The sequence below is a fragment of the Primulina eburnea genome, chromosome 7 (assembly GCF_022965805.1).
Source record: "Primulina eburnea isolate SZY01 chromosome 7, ASM2296580v1, whole genome shotgun sequence".
In the NCBI taxonomy this organism is placed as follows: domain Eukaryota; kingdom Viridiplantae; phylum Streptophyta; class Magnoliopsida; order Lamiales; family Gesneriaceae; genus Primulina; species Primulina eburnea.
Genome location: NC_133107.1, coordinates 5,577,788 through 5,593,265, shown reverse-complemented (window position 1 = coordinate 5,593,265; position 15,478 = coordinate 5,577,788). Strand labels below are relative to the sequence as shown.

The following is a 15,478-nucleotide window of genomic DNA, read 5'->3' as shown; positions in this document are numbered from 1 at the left end:
ATAGCAGCAAAAATATTGAAGCAACAAGAAAAAGAGTAGAAAATTAACAAAATTCTCATAAGCCATACGTAAGGCAACTGAAATGTTTAACAACTCTAGAAAACTGCAGTAAACTTCAGTTCAATACATTCAAAAGAGAACCAAATAGATAAAAAAAAGTTCGAGAAGGGAAAGTTGCAACTAGAACTCCACAATTTAGGCACCACCAGCACCCTTTCCTTTCTTCCTCTGGATTTTCTTCATGTAAAATTCCAATTCCTTACCCTCCAAAATATATCTGACCAAGACAAAATTAAGTCAGACCAAAAGAATATTGAATAACTTGGGCAATCGGCACCCACATTTGGTGATTAAAAATCAAACAAAGTAGTCCAATTGGACACATGAACATCCACTACACATGAATAAATTTATACCATGTACATACAATAGATACTCCTTATTGTGATAATTAGTTCCCCAAAAATTGAAGCATAAACAATTCTTGTAATGTTAAGAAGCAATCAGACTGATGCCAGTTCTTGGTGCAATCACAATTTCATTAAAACCTTTTCCACATGTGAAATCAAGTGTCCAAGATAAAACCACGCAAGATAACACATACCCATCTGCTCTCCCACACTGGCCAGGGCGCGAGGAGATTGCAGCCAACAAACGGCCACCACCGAATTGTTCCTCAAGATGTGGGTCAATCTTGCGATCAGTTTGACGTTTTTCAATTTTTCTCTTAACATGATTGCTCTTCTTTCCCTCTTCAGTAGGAGCTGCCTCAGTCTCCTAAAGCCCAATTAAACAAAAATATTTGTCAATAATTTGATTCCTAAATCTTGCGAAGTGAATTAATACTTTTCTGAAGAATATTTATTATTGATAACAGATCAAATCCTAGCCAATTGCAATTGACAGAGGATATTATGACTTGATAATACCTCTGCTTCAGTCTTTGCAGCAGTCTTCTTCTTCCTACCAATATCAACTCCATAATGCTGGAGATACCACTGTTTGAATGGTGCAGCATCCACTTGGATAATAGCACTCTTCACCAAAGTTTTGGTCCTGACCAACTCATTGTTTGATGCATTATAAGCAACATCCAGAATACGAGTCTTTCTTGTCACAGCTTCGCTACCCCATGAATAGTTTCCAGTATCCAGCCTTAAGGCACGCCACTTCACATTACCCCCTCGAACCCTCACCCGGCGTACAGTCTTGTCACTCGAGATCTTTGTGTTTGCTGGTTGTCTTCCGAGTTCATACCTGATAAAATAGGTTGCTATCAACTTCTGATAAAAAGCAATTTAAAAAGTAAAATTGGAACCTAAGATATATATGTCAACAATGCAGACATAGGGCATAGCATCTGATTGAATAGACGACGCCAATTTTTTAAATGGGTGCAAAAACAAACAAAAAATCTTTTCACGTGAAAATTGAACACATGTAAACAAGTCAACTTGTGGATAAAAAGTAAGGAGAAAATTTAACAAAAGTGGAACCTTCATAGTATAAATCAAATTCTAACACAGCTAAACTAACGCAGAACATTGGAATGAGAAGAGCTAAGAATGCTTATCCAACAATAAACACCAGCAAAATAAGATCTGTCAGATCAAATGAAACCAATTCTCAACGGGCGCAAATATGAAATCTTTTGTTCTTCAAGATCCAACACACACTTAAACCAATTAAACAAAGAAATTAACTTCACGAAAATAGAAATGTACTCGTACACACGGTTAAACCAATGCGGCAAAAGAGAATACACAATATTCAACCGAGCACGCAGTGTATTACATAAACTAGCCACAAATATATATAATTTCATAGACAAGAAAATTTTGAAGAAATGGGGAGATTTAGCAAGGAAAAATTGAAAAAAAAAATTACTTTCGCTTCTTTCTCCAAGCCTTCTTCTTTCCTCCAGTGGCACGCCTCTTGTGCATAGAATCCCGAGAAATACCTACGGAAAAACAACAACTCACTCACTTTCGTCGTGAAATAAACACGGAATACATTCCAATGATTATCATACAGATATAAAAGATGAATAAATTGATCTTGTACCCATGATTGCCGACGGAAGGCCTTGCGTTCACGATAGATCCTCCAGAAGAGTGCAGCTACGAAAACGGCGAGGTAGAGAAGAAGCAAGGGAAGTGGTTTGGGCTTTATTAAGGCTCACTCTAAGCCCTAACCACGTTATATTACCGATATACCCTTAGAATAGTGCTTCTCTTCTACGACGTCGTTGGCATTTATGTTTCTCCTGCATCTTTACGTTATCGCATATTTGTGTGTTGAATTTTACATATTTTTAAATTGTGATTTTAAAAAACAAACATAAATTTTTTTAATCAAATAAAATAAACGTGCCTGAATTATTATTTTTTTTTTAAAAAGATTTACTCATGATGGGAATCCTCTTACATGAGTAAATGGTTCTTTGATCCAGTTGAGATGATAAATCGAAAGATATATATGAATAGACATAAACTCGAGAGAGATAATCATAAACACCGATTCGCCGACCACAAACACCGACTCGCATATTATAACCTCACATTATTTCAGTAAAACATATTCTCACATGATAATCGATATATATTATCGAAGGATATCTACACACATCACCTCACGTCTTACCAACTAGCTTATGCCCTTGGCGGCACATTTTTCCATTTATTATTCATTTATTATGCATATTTTGTTATTTCATCTCAAGTCAAAAACAGTGTTTAGTAAGGTTTCTACTTGAATTACGATTTTAGCCCTTATCATTTTTTTACTTTTCTTTCTTGCCCTTCATTCTTTGCATGTGTCATGTAACTTTTCAATTACATGTTCCCCGTATTTCTTATTAGAGTGTCACAATTAGAGAGATAAATGAATTGAGTTAGTTCGCGAGTTTTTCGAACCAAATTAAAGTCAAAATTATTTTGTTCGATAGTTCACGAGTCTTATTATTTTATTAATATAATATAATTATATATTAATATACATTTATATCGAGTCTTTCGAAAGTGTCGATATTTCAAACATTCATTCTCGAACCTTATGGTGAGAGAAATAGTTTGAAAAGCTCGCGAATAAGTTCGAAGATTTCAAGCCGAACTCACAATCGAACTTCTTTTTAATCCGAACTCAAGCCAACAAAATTAAAATTTATAGTTTTCAATCGGCTCGAACTCGAATACACCTAATTCGAACCAAATTCAACCTTAAATTTTTACTAATATCGACTCGATTTGATTCGTTCAAACCCCTAGTCATAACAGGGACTTTGGGGGTCTGTATCGAACTTAAAAATCTGATCTCTCGAATAATGTCACCATTTTTCAATAATATATTTTAAACCAATATTTATCATCTTCGATAATGCTAGCACTGCACTATCTTCTTCATTGAATTTATTCACAATAGAAGCTCAAATTACTTTTTTAGTCTCGCATCATCCATAGATATATCAAGTTCTTCAATATTATTTTTTTGTTTGATTTCCTTATTATATCCATCAATTTCCATTTGTTTATTCCCTTGTTATTTTATTGTTTTCACTAACGTATTTATCAATATTTTCAATATGACTCCGAGTTAAACTAAACCGTGCTCAGAAGACAACATAAGTATATTGAAATTCGGAAAAAAAAGGAATTATTTAGAAATTCTCAATACCAAATTTAATAATTGAAAGTTAAATGTAATACTAAAGTTGAATTATCTAAATCGTTTATTACAATGATTTTAAATTGAAAGAAATGATAAATATCGCACTTTCATAGTATAATTATTAGACTCAATATAATGTTAAAAGATCCTTTTTATTTTTGAAATTATTGGGCTTTGTATAGCATAATAAAAATTATTTTTTGACTATTTTTTAAGGTAATTGAATAAATTTTTTTCGAGATGACCACCTCACATACCTAAGCTCAAGTATGAGCCTGATTATTACCACTGAGTAATATTTCAGTTCCATTTAATGAATTATAAAAACTGAAACTCGAAAACTTGGTCGATTGTTCTTGACGTGATCTTGAGAATATATATTCAAATCCCCAAACGAAGAACATATTTCGACACCTAATCATGCATAAATATGATTCAAATGAACAAAGATTCAATGGTTTAGATTCTAAGAGTAATAATGAACCAGCAGAGGATATATCGGAGTTTAGTGATAACCTTTCGTCACGGTGAACAACGGACATCAAACTAGAATGCAGAATGGAAGGTTGTTCCGACAGGAAATTGTTAATATGTAAGAACAAGAAGAGCATGCTGCAATTTACCGAGTCGTTAACCAAATTGTAGGAGTAAAGAATTTGTTTGATCGTTGCAGCTTTTGGCTCATGTGATACAGCAGTTTTCCTTTAAAAGTATGTCTCTCAGTTTATACAATGTATAAACAATCTAAATATGCATGATGATTGGCTTCTGTAACTTTAACCAGTAAAGAATCGCCTCCACGACTGCCATGGCAAAAATCCACCTGCCATGATCAGCATACAGAAAATGAATAAATGGGCAAGTAAATCCACTAGTTCCATGCACATAAACTGCAGCTCTCATATAATACATATATCTAATTTTATTTACGTGAATAATTATGCGTTGCAGGTTGTCTGTTAAGTTAAGTCGAAAATAAAGTGATCAGGTTATTGGGCTTTAATATATTGTCGGCTCGATGATATTTTGGTTTGTATGTCATGATCGTGTCTGGCTGACACGTGTGTATACTGTTGTGTTTATTGAGAGCACATGTTGTTTATTTTGAATATTTGATTTTTTTCACATGTCCTATTTACGGGAAGGTCATGCCGAAATTTTTATAGGCCCAAACGTAAATTTTTAACTCACTTTTCTTTGTTTACTGATTAATCAAGATTGTATGTTAATAAATAGTTATTAGGATAACAGGCCCTCACAGTTAGGCTTTAATATATCTAATAGGTTGTGTGAACATTTAATGTGTAGAGACATAAGTGTAATTTTTGTTTTTATTATGAGCTAAAACAGAGACATGAGAAGATGACGATAGACATTATCTATATATGTGTCATGCTCTCTAGATCAAGTTGCATCACGTTCTCTATTCTCTTGCTCATTGAGAAAATAATTTAGAAAATAAAACTAAAAGATTATCTAAAAAAAAGAGAGCGTAGATCTGGGAAGATCAATGCACACACATATGTAGCCTTTGTCTTTCATATGGCATTGCCGCCGGTCTGATCTCTTATCAACAATTTATAGTATCCCAAAATACGACTACTCAGATTTGATAATCGGGCTTTGGGAGATATTCTTGACTTTTCCGAATAAAAAACTTTTCAAGTTATGTTATGTTCGATTCTTGCTTAGAGTTCCTGACGTTCATACTAGACTCTAAAACAAAATTTTATAGCACATAAAGACCTATATTTTTAAACCCGAAAACGGGTTCGATTCATGGCTGGACAGCAGCGAGACGCAAGCAAAACGAAACTGATGGCAGTGATTACAAGAGAGTAACTGGTATGCCTACCACAACCAGGGCATCGAAAGTAGTACTTGTCCCTCAAGACCAGACCCGACCCTTTACACACATTACACTTCCTCTGTGCCACCTGCCGTTTTGACATTCCAACCACCAAAGTTACACAAATATGGAAGCTTACTACTTACACTGGATCACCAGATCGAGTTACTTACAATCCTCTTGCTGAACTGAATCCCAGCGACCACGAATGGAATTACACCAGCTGCAGAAATAAAATATACAAACATATTTATGTATAATTTGAATCGTGGTTAAAGGAAAGCAAAAGAAGTAAATCTTGTTTACTTTACCCAAAGAGCCGATCACAATTTGCCAAGTGAGCTCCGGCTGAGGTGGGTCTGAAGTAAACGCAGAAAGCTCAGTAACAGCGCTGATTTTCGAAGTTGATGGGGAATTTTTGGTTGGGAAGTTTGCTGCAGGCTTTGGAATGACGCTTCTTTTTGAGGAATGGTATGGGTTGGGGATGAACTGAAGGGATGAGAAGATCGGAGCCGCATTCATTTTCGGAAAAGTGCAACTGAAATTGTGGCCGTTGTTCCAGTTAAATCGGGTAGCAATTTTCAGCCATTGGAGCTGGCGAAGTCGAGATTGGTCCACGTCGAATTGAATGATGATCCAACATCGATTTTCCAAAAATGAAATTTTTTTGTCCTTAAAAAACCATTTTGCGGGAAAAAAAAAAGAAGATTCGATTAAATTTTGCTAGTTCAAAATAAATTCGATTTTTGAAAATTTGCTTTCAATCTCACCCTTGCTCAATATATTGTTGATTTAGAACGATTCTTATTATTTGGGTGGAATTTAAATTTTTTTAAATAAAATGATGAACTAAATTAAAATTAGAATATTTTTTTTTGCTATCAAAACTTGCCAAACGCTATGATCATTTCTAGGGCGAATAATAGCACAAGAGTCATGTTGTCACATTCATCGCTTGTTTGAGGCACCCGCATATATTTCAAAATTCGATTTAAGATGCCAACATCTGGGTCAAGCTGTAGTGTTCCACTCAATGCAACCACGACTTGGCTAGGTGAAAAGGTTGAGTTCATATGAATTATTGTGCCGAGTGCATGCAAATGCAAACATTTATCTATACATGTAAAGTCAACATTTTTTTTAGCAGACCTCATATGTGGAGACCTAAATTAACCTAAAAGTAACATGAAATTTACCATTGTTTTGGTCATATGGGTTGGCCTTGTCTGACCAAAACAATATAAACCCCGTTGTATTATCTCAATACCTGCTGAAAAGAAAGGAACGCAATTGGTGAAAGTATATGTCTAAGACGGGGCATTAATATATATATTCTCCATAAGCATGTGAATATTGTGCAAATCCAAGGTTTGGAATATGATGCATTAGATCTTGACGTGTAACATCTGAAGCCGATACTGCTCCAGGGGTTGTGGTAGATCGGGCAAGTAACAATCCATTATTGTCATCTAGACTGTGTCATAGGAAATTGCAGACGGAGATGGACTAGCCATGACAATTGAAACAAAATAATAAATATCTTTGCAGCATCACCAGTAACAGCAAAGTAGTATCGCTATTAAATTGACCATGCTCATCGAACTACTACATTTGTTTTTACGCTTTCTTCTCCATGTATTCCTTCTATTCCTAACCCCTACTAGGGTTCATTCTAAGAAAATTATGTTAATGAGCCACTCTCTAAACATTTGGTGAGCTTTTCTAGTTCTCATTTACATTCCTCCCTTCAACGAGTTATGGAATCTATCCTCATTTTAGATACCGTGGCATGTCCCGTAGCCATTCTAAATTGGCAAAGAATCCACTCAGGGTGATGCATTTCAACAATATCATATAATGTCAAAGATACTGGGATGCCCAGAACTCGTCAATTAAGATCTATGGCAATGATAATTAAAAAAAGAAGAAGCTAGTCTCTCTGTATGGTTGACATGTAACCTACAACTAAATTTGCAGCAAACAACAATATGGAATCAATATGTAAATTTTACTTGCTTGACTCCATGAAATATTGTCAAGAATCCTCTAATTAATATTCAAGAAATTGCTCGAAGTTTCTGAGAATTACGATTGACAAATACATCTCAAAAAATTGAAATACGTTGAATATTGTAATGGGTATACCGTATATAGACATATGTGCAACAGGGGAATATGGATGGGGGTTTAAACTTAGAATCTCAAAACTGATATGGACACCAAGCAAATCAATCAAGCATTCCTCGCTTAAACAAGTTCAAATAACACATATAAGCTCTTCTTTACCAAAAAATGCATAGACAAGGTTCGAACAACAGAAACAGTGAAAGGATGCAGCTAACCCAAACATATCAGGGGATCATAGCACCATGAGATATCACAGAAAGAAAAAACGATTATCGGAGTTAAACAAGAGACTATCCACAGACTGTGGCTAATGGTGTTCGAAAACGTTGGCCAAAATACTGTGACTAAAACCAAACAACAATTTCAACCCAAGAAAATATGAACATTCATCCGCAATCAGAAACCACGAGTAGTTATTAAGAGCATCGTACAATTGGTCCATTGCTTCTTACAGATACTCAGAACAAAGATTATATCAGAAAGGCCAACATAGCTTGGTCTCAAAGCAGCAGTCCCACGAAACAAAAAGAGGGAAATGATAATAGCACGTCATAAAAAAAAGGAGAAGCCACGAGGTTAATTACTTCTTGTACTTGGCAACCTCGCCGTCGTTGGGGAAAAAACCCATGAGCCTGCCGGCAGAGTTCTGGTAAGCGTACATAAAACCTCCCAATAACCCAATCATACCTCCCGTCACCATCGATGGTCCTTTAATTCCGGGTTTAATCCCTAAATCACGTTCAACACAAGAATACTGAAAACTCAGAAATTCACATCACATTCTTCAAAGATCGATCAATTAATTAATCAGTGAAATAGAAAGGGAAGTACCGGAGAGGTAGCCCACAACGACGGAGAATCCAGTGATGGTGGAGAGGCGGAGGTAATCGAGGGTATTGAAGTTGGCGACAGTCTTCGTGAATGGAGGATTCCGATCAATCACCGGGTATTCGGGCTTCACCGACGCAGTTATATCGGTGTTCATTCTTCCTTCTTACTGAAACGCAATGCCACTGTTTCTATGCTTCGGTCTTCTCTTCCTCAGGTGGTTTTTGCGAAGTGAAACAATGGGCCTGGGCCCAAATTGAGTAGCATCAATGGGCCTCTTTTAAAGCCTGGTAGGGTGAGTGGGCCAGGAAAATCAACTTCCTAATGGGCTAAATTTTACCTGAGTAGGTCTTCTGTGAGAAGGTCTCACAAATCTTTATCTGTGAGACGTGTCAATCCTACCGATATTCACAATTAAAAATAATACTCTTAGCATAAAAAGTAATATTTTTCCATGGATGACCCAAATAAGATATCCGTCTCACAAAATACGACTCGTAAAATCGTCTCGCATAAGTTTTTCCATGATATATATATATATATATATATATATATATATATATATATATATTCACAATGCGTGTATCTAAATTATTGAATCGGAATATACAAGTTGAATTATATAAATCTTCACAACCCCTCCCCTTTTTCGTATAAATGGGTTACAAATTTATGAGTCTTTTTAGCTAATATTTATATATTTAATACATTTACAGTGGATTTTATTAAATTATATCATTATAAGTAGGAATCATCTAATTTAAAGCATCAAACATAACAATTATCATATAAAAATTTAACCTCGGTATTTTTTAATCAATTTTAGTCAATTTTTTGTCTTGCTTATTTATCCTCCGTTAATTTTGTCAATTTTAGTCATTTTTTACCAAAAGTGTTGATGTTAACACCACATTTATGTCATGTCAACGTTATAAAAAAAAATTAAATTACCAAAAAAAGACTAAGACTGACATAAAGTATTAAAATTACAAAAAGTCAAACATATAAGATAAAAAAGATGAATTTTTTCCAACACATTATTATACAACAAAGAAATTTATGAGGTCAAACTTGTAACTCTTTAAGTGAGGTGTATTCAATTCAGAGTTTTGATAACTTTTAATGACTTTTTTAAATGATAGACTTTTATGGATTTTATAAATTTTTATTGACTTTTATGGAATCTCACAGATTTATAAACAGATTTATGTGGATTTATGTAGACTTTTTTGCAAGATTTTTATAGACTTTTGTAGATTTTTTTTATAGAATTTTATAAATTTTGTACTTAACTATAACATGTGATTTTTTATTAATTTCTTTAAACCAATAATTAATTGACATATATAACATATGCAATTTGAAATTATTTTTAATACTTATATTAATAAATAAATTTACTTATTTAAAAGTTAAATCGTTTAATCCTTACATGTATATATATGTGGGTTTATATGCATGTTTGTAAATTTTTTAAAATACATCAATTGATTAACATATAATCTTATTTTTAATTGATAATATAAATGTAAAAATAATATTATTTATTATTATGTGAATATAATTTTGTATAAAAATATCATAGGCTTATATATTAATTAAAAATACGAAAATGAATTTAAAAAATCATTGTTGTTACGAAACTATTCAATTATTAAGAATTAAACAACATTTTTTTGATCATCTTTTATTATTATTGAATATTACATTAATTTGTATAAATCATAAATTAAAAATCACAAACTCAATTCTATAATTCAAAATTTCCCCGTGTTATTAAAATAAAAAAATATTAAATGAACAATCAGCCAAAAAATGAATAATTTGAAAAAGAAAGATGGAAATATATATAGAGATACACTTCGAAAATTTGAGAGAGTAATAGAAATAGATGAGAGGTGAGAAGATATGTGATGTGAAGCGACATAGAGAGAGTTAGAAGTTTTAAAATTCCATTCAAATCTTTGGGGTGAACCAAATACAATTTTTTACAATTTGTAGTTGTACCTTAGGCTTTAATGTTTGTATGTTAATGAAATCCATGGAGTTATTAAAAGTCCATGGAAAATTTGAATACCTGTAGACTTTTATAGAGTTTATAAAAGTCAATGTTGAATACCAATTGACTTTTTAAAACTCCATGAAAGTCTATTTTGAATACCACAAGACTTCTATAGAGTATGCAAAAGTCTTGATTGAATACCTCTAGATTTTTAAAATCTACAAAAGTCATTAAAAGTCAATAAATTTACTCACGTTGAATACACCCTAAATGTCATTTATATACGTTGTATTTGATTGACCAAACATCTCTCACTAGATTTTCCATAAAATTATAAAAAACTTAATGTATTTTTAAAATTCTTTCGTTGTTCAACAGTACACAATCAATCAACCGAGTATACAATCAATCACAAACAACTCCATAACACCATCAAATAACTATTACAACTAAATACAAAAAAATATCAAGATGATAGAAATAATTCATGAAAGTGGGTCTCGAACCCGACAAGCGACTGAGAATGTAGACAAACTCACATGATAAGCGATATTGGATGTCCTATGATTTATCGCATCTAATAAATAAATGTCACTTCATTGATAAACACACACATATATATATTTGTATTCCATCTAGAGTGAGTCTCATGTGAGACCGTCTCACGGATCATAATCCGTGAGACGGGTCAACCCTACCCATATTCACAATAAAAAGTGATATTCTTAGCATAAAAAGCGATACTTTTTCATGGTGACCCAAATAAGAGATCCGTCTCACAAATATGACCCATGAGACCGTCTCACTCAAGTTTTTGCCTTCCATCTATTATCCATCAACTGTATTCGTTTTTAAGAAAACGAATTCCCTCGTACATATGCATGTTTCAAAAGCTTCGATATCAAACTTCATATTTAAGAAAATATGTGATCCGAATGAATATTTGAAATTTACACGTGATCATATATGTATTGTATAACCAAAATCAAGAAGAAAAAACCACCCAAAGACAAATAAATAAGATATGGGTATTGCAGGATTAGGAAGATTATACACATGAAAATACCACTGAGAAGAAGAGTTATTCAAATATGTACAATATATCGAGTACTTCGTTTGATGATCGACTAAAAAATTCAAAAATAAAATCCTAAGAAACCGTAAACTTTTCTTGCATGCAAGTACTTATTTGTATTATCTAATATTATTTCCACCTTCCAATCCAAGTATTGAAGAGGGAATCTCTCTGTCGTTCCTTCTCTACTGGTATATATTTGCAGCTTAACTTTAATTAGTCAGCAAGTTGAAAGAAAACTTTGTTCTGTCAAACTAAGATGTGGATTTCTCTAATGAGCACCTCTATAGCGTCGAGTTAGCAACCTATATGACCGCCGAAATATTATAGCGACTGCTGATGCAAAGGGGCTATCCGGGAGATTCAGTCCTTGGGCGCTGCATGAAGGAAAAACATAATACGGGAATTAAATATATAATGTACTCGTATGAATAAGAAAGGTGAAATGATAAATGAGAGGACGGATTTCGCCAACCTATCATGATCGCTGCAAATAATATTGACAGGATACCTGAGATTATCATCGCTAGTTGAGCCAGTACTGTTCAGAACATCAAGCAGATAATTGTAGCATTCTATAGAGTGAAACTTGGGGTGATGATCTGCAAGAGTTTGATAAGGAAATTCTAATGTGAAACGAGTATGTTTTGCAGTAACATTAATTAAATATCAAGTTAAGATTCAAATTATGTACGAGGTTAACAAACCTTCGAGGACTTTTGGCTTGTTTGTGGAATAACACAAGTGAGATTGGTTGGCCACAGGCTTGTAAGAAAACTGAAGTTGTGAGAGTCGCATTGTCTCGAGTTCAAGGGCATGTTCGCGTTCTTCCATTAGCTGCTTCCTAAATAACCTTGAAGATTCCCATCCTGTCAACAAAAATTCATATGAGCATGGTAAAATACCGCGCCTATATGAAAAGCGCTTGAATTATGATCCAGTAGTGCACACTTATCATCAAGGGAATGCTTATTCGAAAAATAAATTGGTTTTATCCATCAATAAAAGGTTTATCTCAAGATTATCGCAAATATCTTACTCGCTTGAAATTCAGGGTCATAATCTTTAGGGTATGAGTGGTGATGGAACAGAGGCTCAAATTTGTCTATGTACTTCCTGCAATGATGATTAAAGCGAGTTATAATGAGAAGATACACGAAAATGAGTAAAGTTGCTGGCAAAGTTCAAAGATCAGACATCACATTGTAGCCAATAGGTGTGAAGCAAAATGTTAATAAATGATTAAAAAATCAGATAGCATGCATACCTCTCAACAAGCTTTGATTTTTCTCGATATGGTTTCACGAGGACACGAGCTCCACAGACATAATGTGGATTTCCTTCGACAATATTAGCTTAACCGTTTCTACATTCGCAAATGTCACGAAACCAAACATCCGTTTCTGCTGGCAAGGAATCCTAACATCTTGAACAGGACCAAAGGTACTAAAATCGAAACCAATTGAATATTGATTATACTTCATATTGCAGTTCAATAATACATATCTAATTGCCGAAATATAGATGGCATTACCTAAAATAACTCGAAACATCTTCCTCGGTGAAGGTGCTCTCCGCAGGAAACGTCATATAAATCTGTCGAGAACCAGAAACGATCTGGCCAGGGTCGTTTCTCTCATTTCTAAAATCCATATACTTTGGAGCATCTTCTGCAAGAACCACGGCATGCTGTCCATGAGGCCTAAAACAAATCAAAGAAACCAAAGATTAGTTTATAGTAAGCGGCAAAATAACAAATCATTTGCAGAAATGATAACCGAAGTGTACCTATCAATCACCCGAATACTATTCTTCAGCCGTGTAAGAAGTTTGGTTAGACTATAACCAGCTTTACCGTGTCTTTGGCTTTCAGTAAGATACCCTTCAGCTTGTAGAGTTTTTCCATAGTGCTCATAGTACATCATTGGCAGGGAAGCTATCGAAACAGGGCTGCCTTTCCAAGTTCTCAGAAGTTCTGCTATCTCAAATTCAAGTTTCTCTAGCGATCCAGGTATGAAAACTTGATCATCACCAGGAACTTCATAAGGACTCGGGCCAAACATATGGGGATATGTCTCGGGGTAAGATTCATCATGGAAATACCTACAACTACTGCCATGTTTGCAAAATCCTTTGTTGAAATAATGACAAGTCTTAACCGGATAGTCCACAAGGCTATGAGGATTTCTACTACCCCTAATACTCAGATTGCTAAATGCACCTTCAGGACAATAGTAATCATGCAAAAACCCCGACATCCGTGTTCTTGCCTTGACAACAGTTTCCGAGGCTTCCTCCAAACTTAAAAATTGGTTTTGTAAACCATATTCGTCAGGTACGGAATCAGGGTATGGAGCAACTTTCATCACCATATTGTGAATTGGCTGTTGCTCAGAAGCTAACCGAGGATCCCAACACCTTCGAAATGGAGCCGAAAATGGGGGTGGTGTAGAAGGCGACAAAGCACTAAATTGAATGGGAGAATCTGATAAAGTGTTTGGATTCATAGTTGGAGAAATTGGGGGTGAAATTAATGGCGTTGTGACTAAAAGAAGTGCATTTTTCGCCGTATTTATTAAGTTGTGGATTAAGTTATCTGGTCCTAAAGCTAACCGAATCATTTCTTGATCAGGGAGGTCTTGCAAGTACACAAATCCAATGATTTTCCTAGCAACATGCTCTGGTTCCAACTTCAAGATTCTGTCGTGGACAACCTTTGCAGCTTCAGATGAATCCATGAGTATCTACTTATCGCACACCAAGAAAGAAAAAAAATAAGTAAAAAAATAAACTCTTTTCGAACAAGTAAATGGAGAACAAGCAGTGTTTTTCTAACAAAAAAATAACGTATGCACACATCAAAGATTGGGTGTTTCCCTTAACTTTTTTCTGTATTTGCTTTAGTCATATGATGTCATGTTTTTCATGAGATTTGAAATTCTATTTAACCATAAAAGGAGAAAAGAACCCAAAAGTCATTAATCCAAAACCAGTAAATAACTGTAAATCAGATCTTCAACCACAAATCACATGCACTCAAAAAAGTAATCCAAAACAGGATTCCCGGAGAGGAAAGCATAAAATTAAATCTCCGTGTATTACGTTAGAATACTGGAATTAGACTAAATAAAAAACATAATTTACACAACTAAATCTCGTCTTCGCAGACAGAAACTAACAAAAAAAAAAAACACAGATTATTACCGTGTTACTACTCACTACTCGCAAATCAAAATCCAAGATCCCAAATCACAAAGAAACCCTTCAGGAAAGAAAAAAATCCAAGAAACCCAAAGCTTACAACATAAATAAGTAACACACAGAATTTAGAAGTTGACATGCAAATCCACCAACAAAAAAAACAATCTTCACACATAAAAAACACAACTTTCGACACAACCCATGAGTGAAACAGGGTCAACCACAACGCTATGGATAAATACAAGAATACTGGAACCAAGAAAATCCAACCCACCACTTGGAAACGTGAAAAATAGGTCACAAAACAAGAAAAGAAGCTTCCATCCCCATTTCAAGAAAATCTTCGTTCTCTCTCACTCCAACCATTTCTTTTTTGTTCACTCTCTCCAACTCCATATGCAGAAACTTCACCGCATAAAGAGACACAATATTAATCTCACAAAGCAAAATGACAAAATTTGGATGTTTTTAAAGGGCACACTGTAGTAGTTCCCTCAACTCCTCACTTCAACATTTATCTATTTATTATTACTTTAATATCCTTTTACATTACATTTAACCAAAAATGACCAAAGTTGTCGTTTTTATTCGTTCCAAGTGAAAAGGAAAAATCTTTTCAATTTCCAGCTAATGAGTGGTTCATTAATAATTGAGGAATAATGACAACTTCACCACTCAGTTCCAAGATTGCCCTTCTGATATAAACAAATTCCCACCAGCATTAATTAGG

General features: G+C 34.2%; 4 protein-coding genes across 4 annotated transcripts; all 4 read right to left on the bottom strand.

The window, feature by feature from the left end:
* Window positions 1–31: 31 nt before the first annotated feature.
* Window positions 32–2,211, bottom strand: LOC140836910 (small ribosomal subunit protein eS8). The gene is made up of 5 exons (XM_073202785.1): window positions 2,065–2,211; window positions 1,888–1,960; window positions 930–1,257; window positions 605–777; window positions 32–277 (listed from the first exon to the last, which is right to left on the bottom strand). Exons 1-5 carry the CDS (start codon window positions 2,066–2,068, stop codon window positions 196–198), a joined length of 660 nt encoding a protein of 219 aa, XP_073058886.1. The 5' UTR covers window positions 2,069–2,211; the 3' UTR covers window positions 32–195.
* A 1,817-nt stretch (window positions 2,212–4,028) lies between these two features.
* On the bottom strand, window positions 4,029–6,174 carry LOC140836906 (uncharacterized). The gene is made up of 4 exons (XM_073202782.1): window positions 5,827–6,174; window positions 5,689–5,738; window positions 5,522–5,603; window positions 4,029–4,489 (listed from the first exon to the last, which is right to left on the bottom strand). The coding sequence occupies exons 1-4, from the start codon at window positions 6,035–6,037 to the stop codon at window positions 4,443–4,445; spliced, it is 390 nt and encodes a 129-aa protein (XP_073058883.1). The 5' UTR covers window positions 6,038–6,174; the 3' UTR covers window positions 4,029–4,442.
* A 1,813-nt stretch (window positions 6,175–7,987) lies between these two features.
* Window positions 7,988–8,699, bottom strand: LOC140836908 (uncharacterized). The gene is made up of 2 exons (XM_073202783.1): window positions 8,474–8,699; window positions 7,988–8,371 (listed from the first exon to the last, which is right to left on the bottom strand). Exons 1-2 carry the CDS (start codon window positions 8,625–8,627, stop codon window positions 8,223–8,225), a joined length of 303 nt encoding a protein of 100 aa, XP_073058884.1. The 5' UTR covers window positions 8,628–8,699; the 3' UTR covers window positions 7,988–8,222.
* Window positions 8,700–11,595: 2,896 nt separating this feature from the next.
* LOC140836905 (zinc finger CCCH domain-containing protein 18-like) lies at window positions 11,596–15,257 on the bottom strand. Its single transcript, XM_073202781.1, is given in 9 exon segments — window positions 11,596–11,924; window positions 12,059–12,149; window positions 12,255–12,416; window positions 12,587–12,663; window positions 12,815–12,890; window positions 12,893–12,993; window positions 13,082–13,249; window positions 13,336–14,291; window positions 15,023–15,257. Coding segments are annotated over 8 exon segments (1,731 nt in total). The 5' UTR covers window positions 14,286–14,291; window positions 15,023–15,257; the 3' UTR covers window positions 11,596–11,818.
* Window positions 15,258–15,478: the final 221 nt, after the last annotated feature.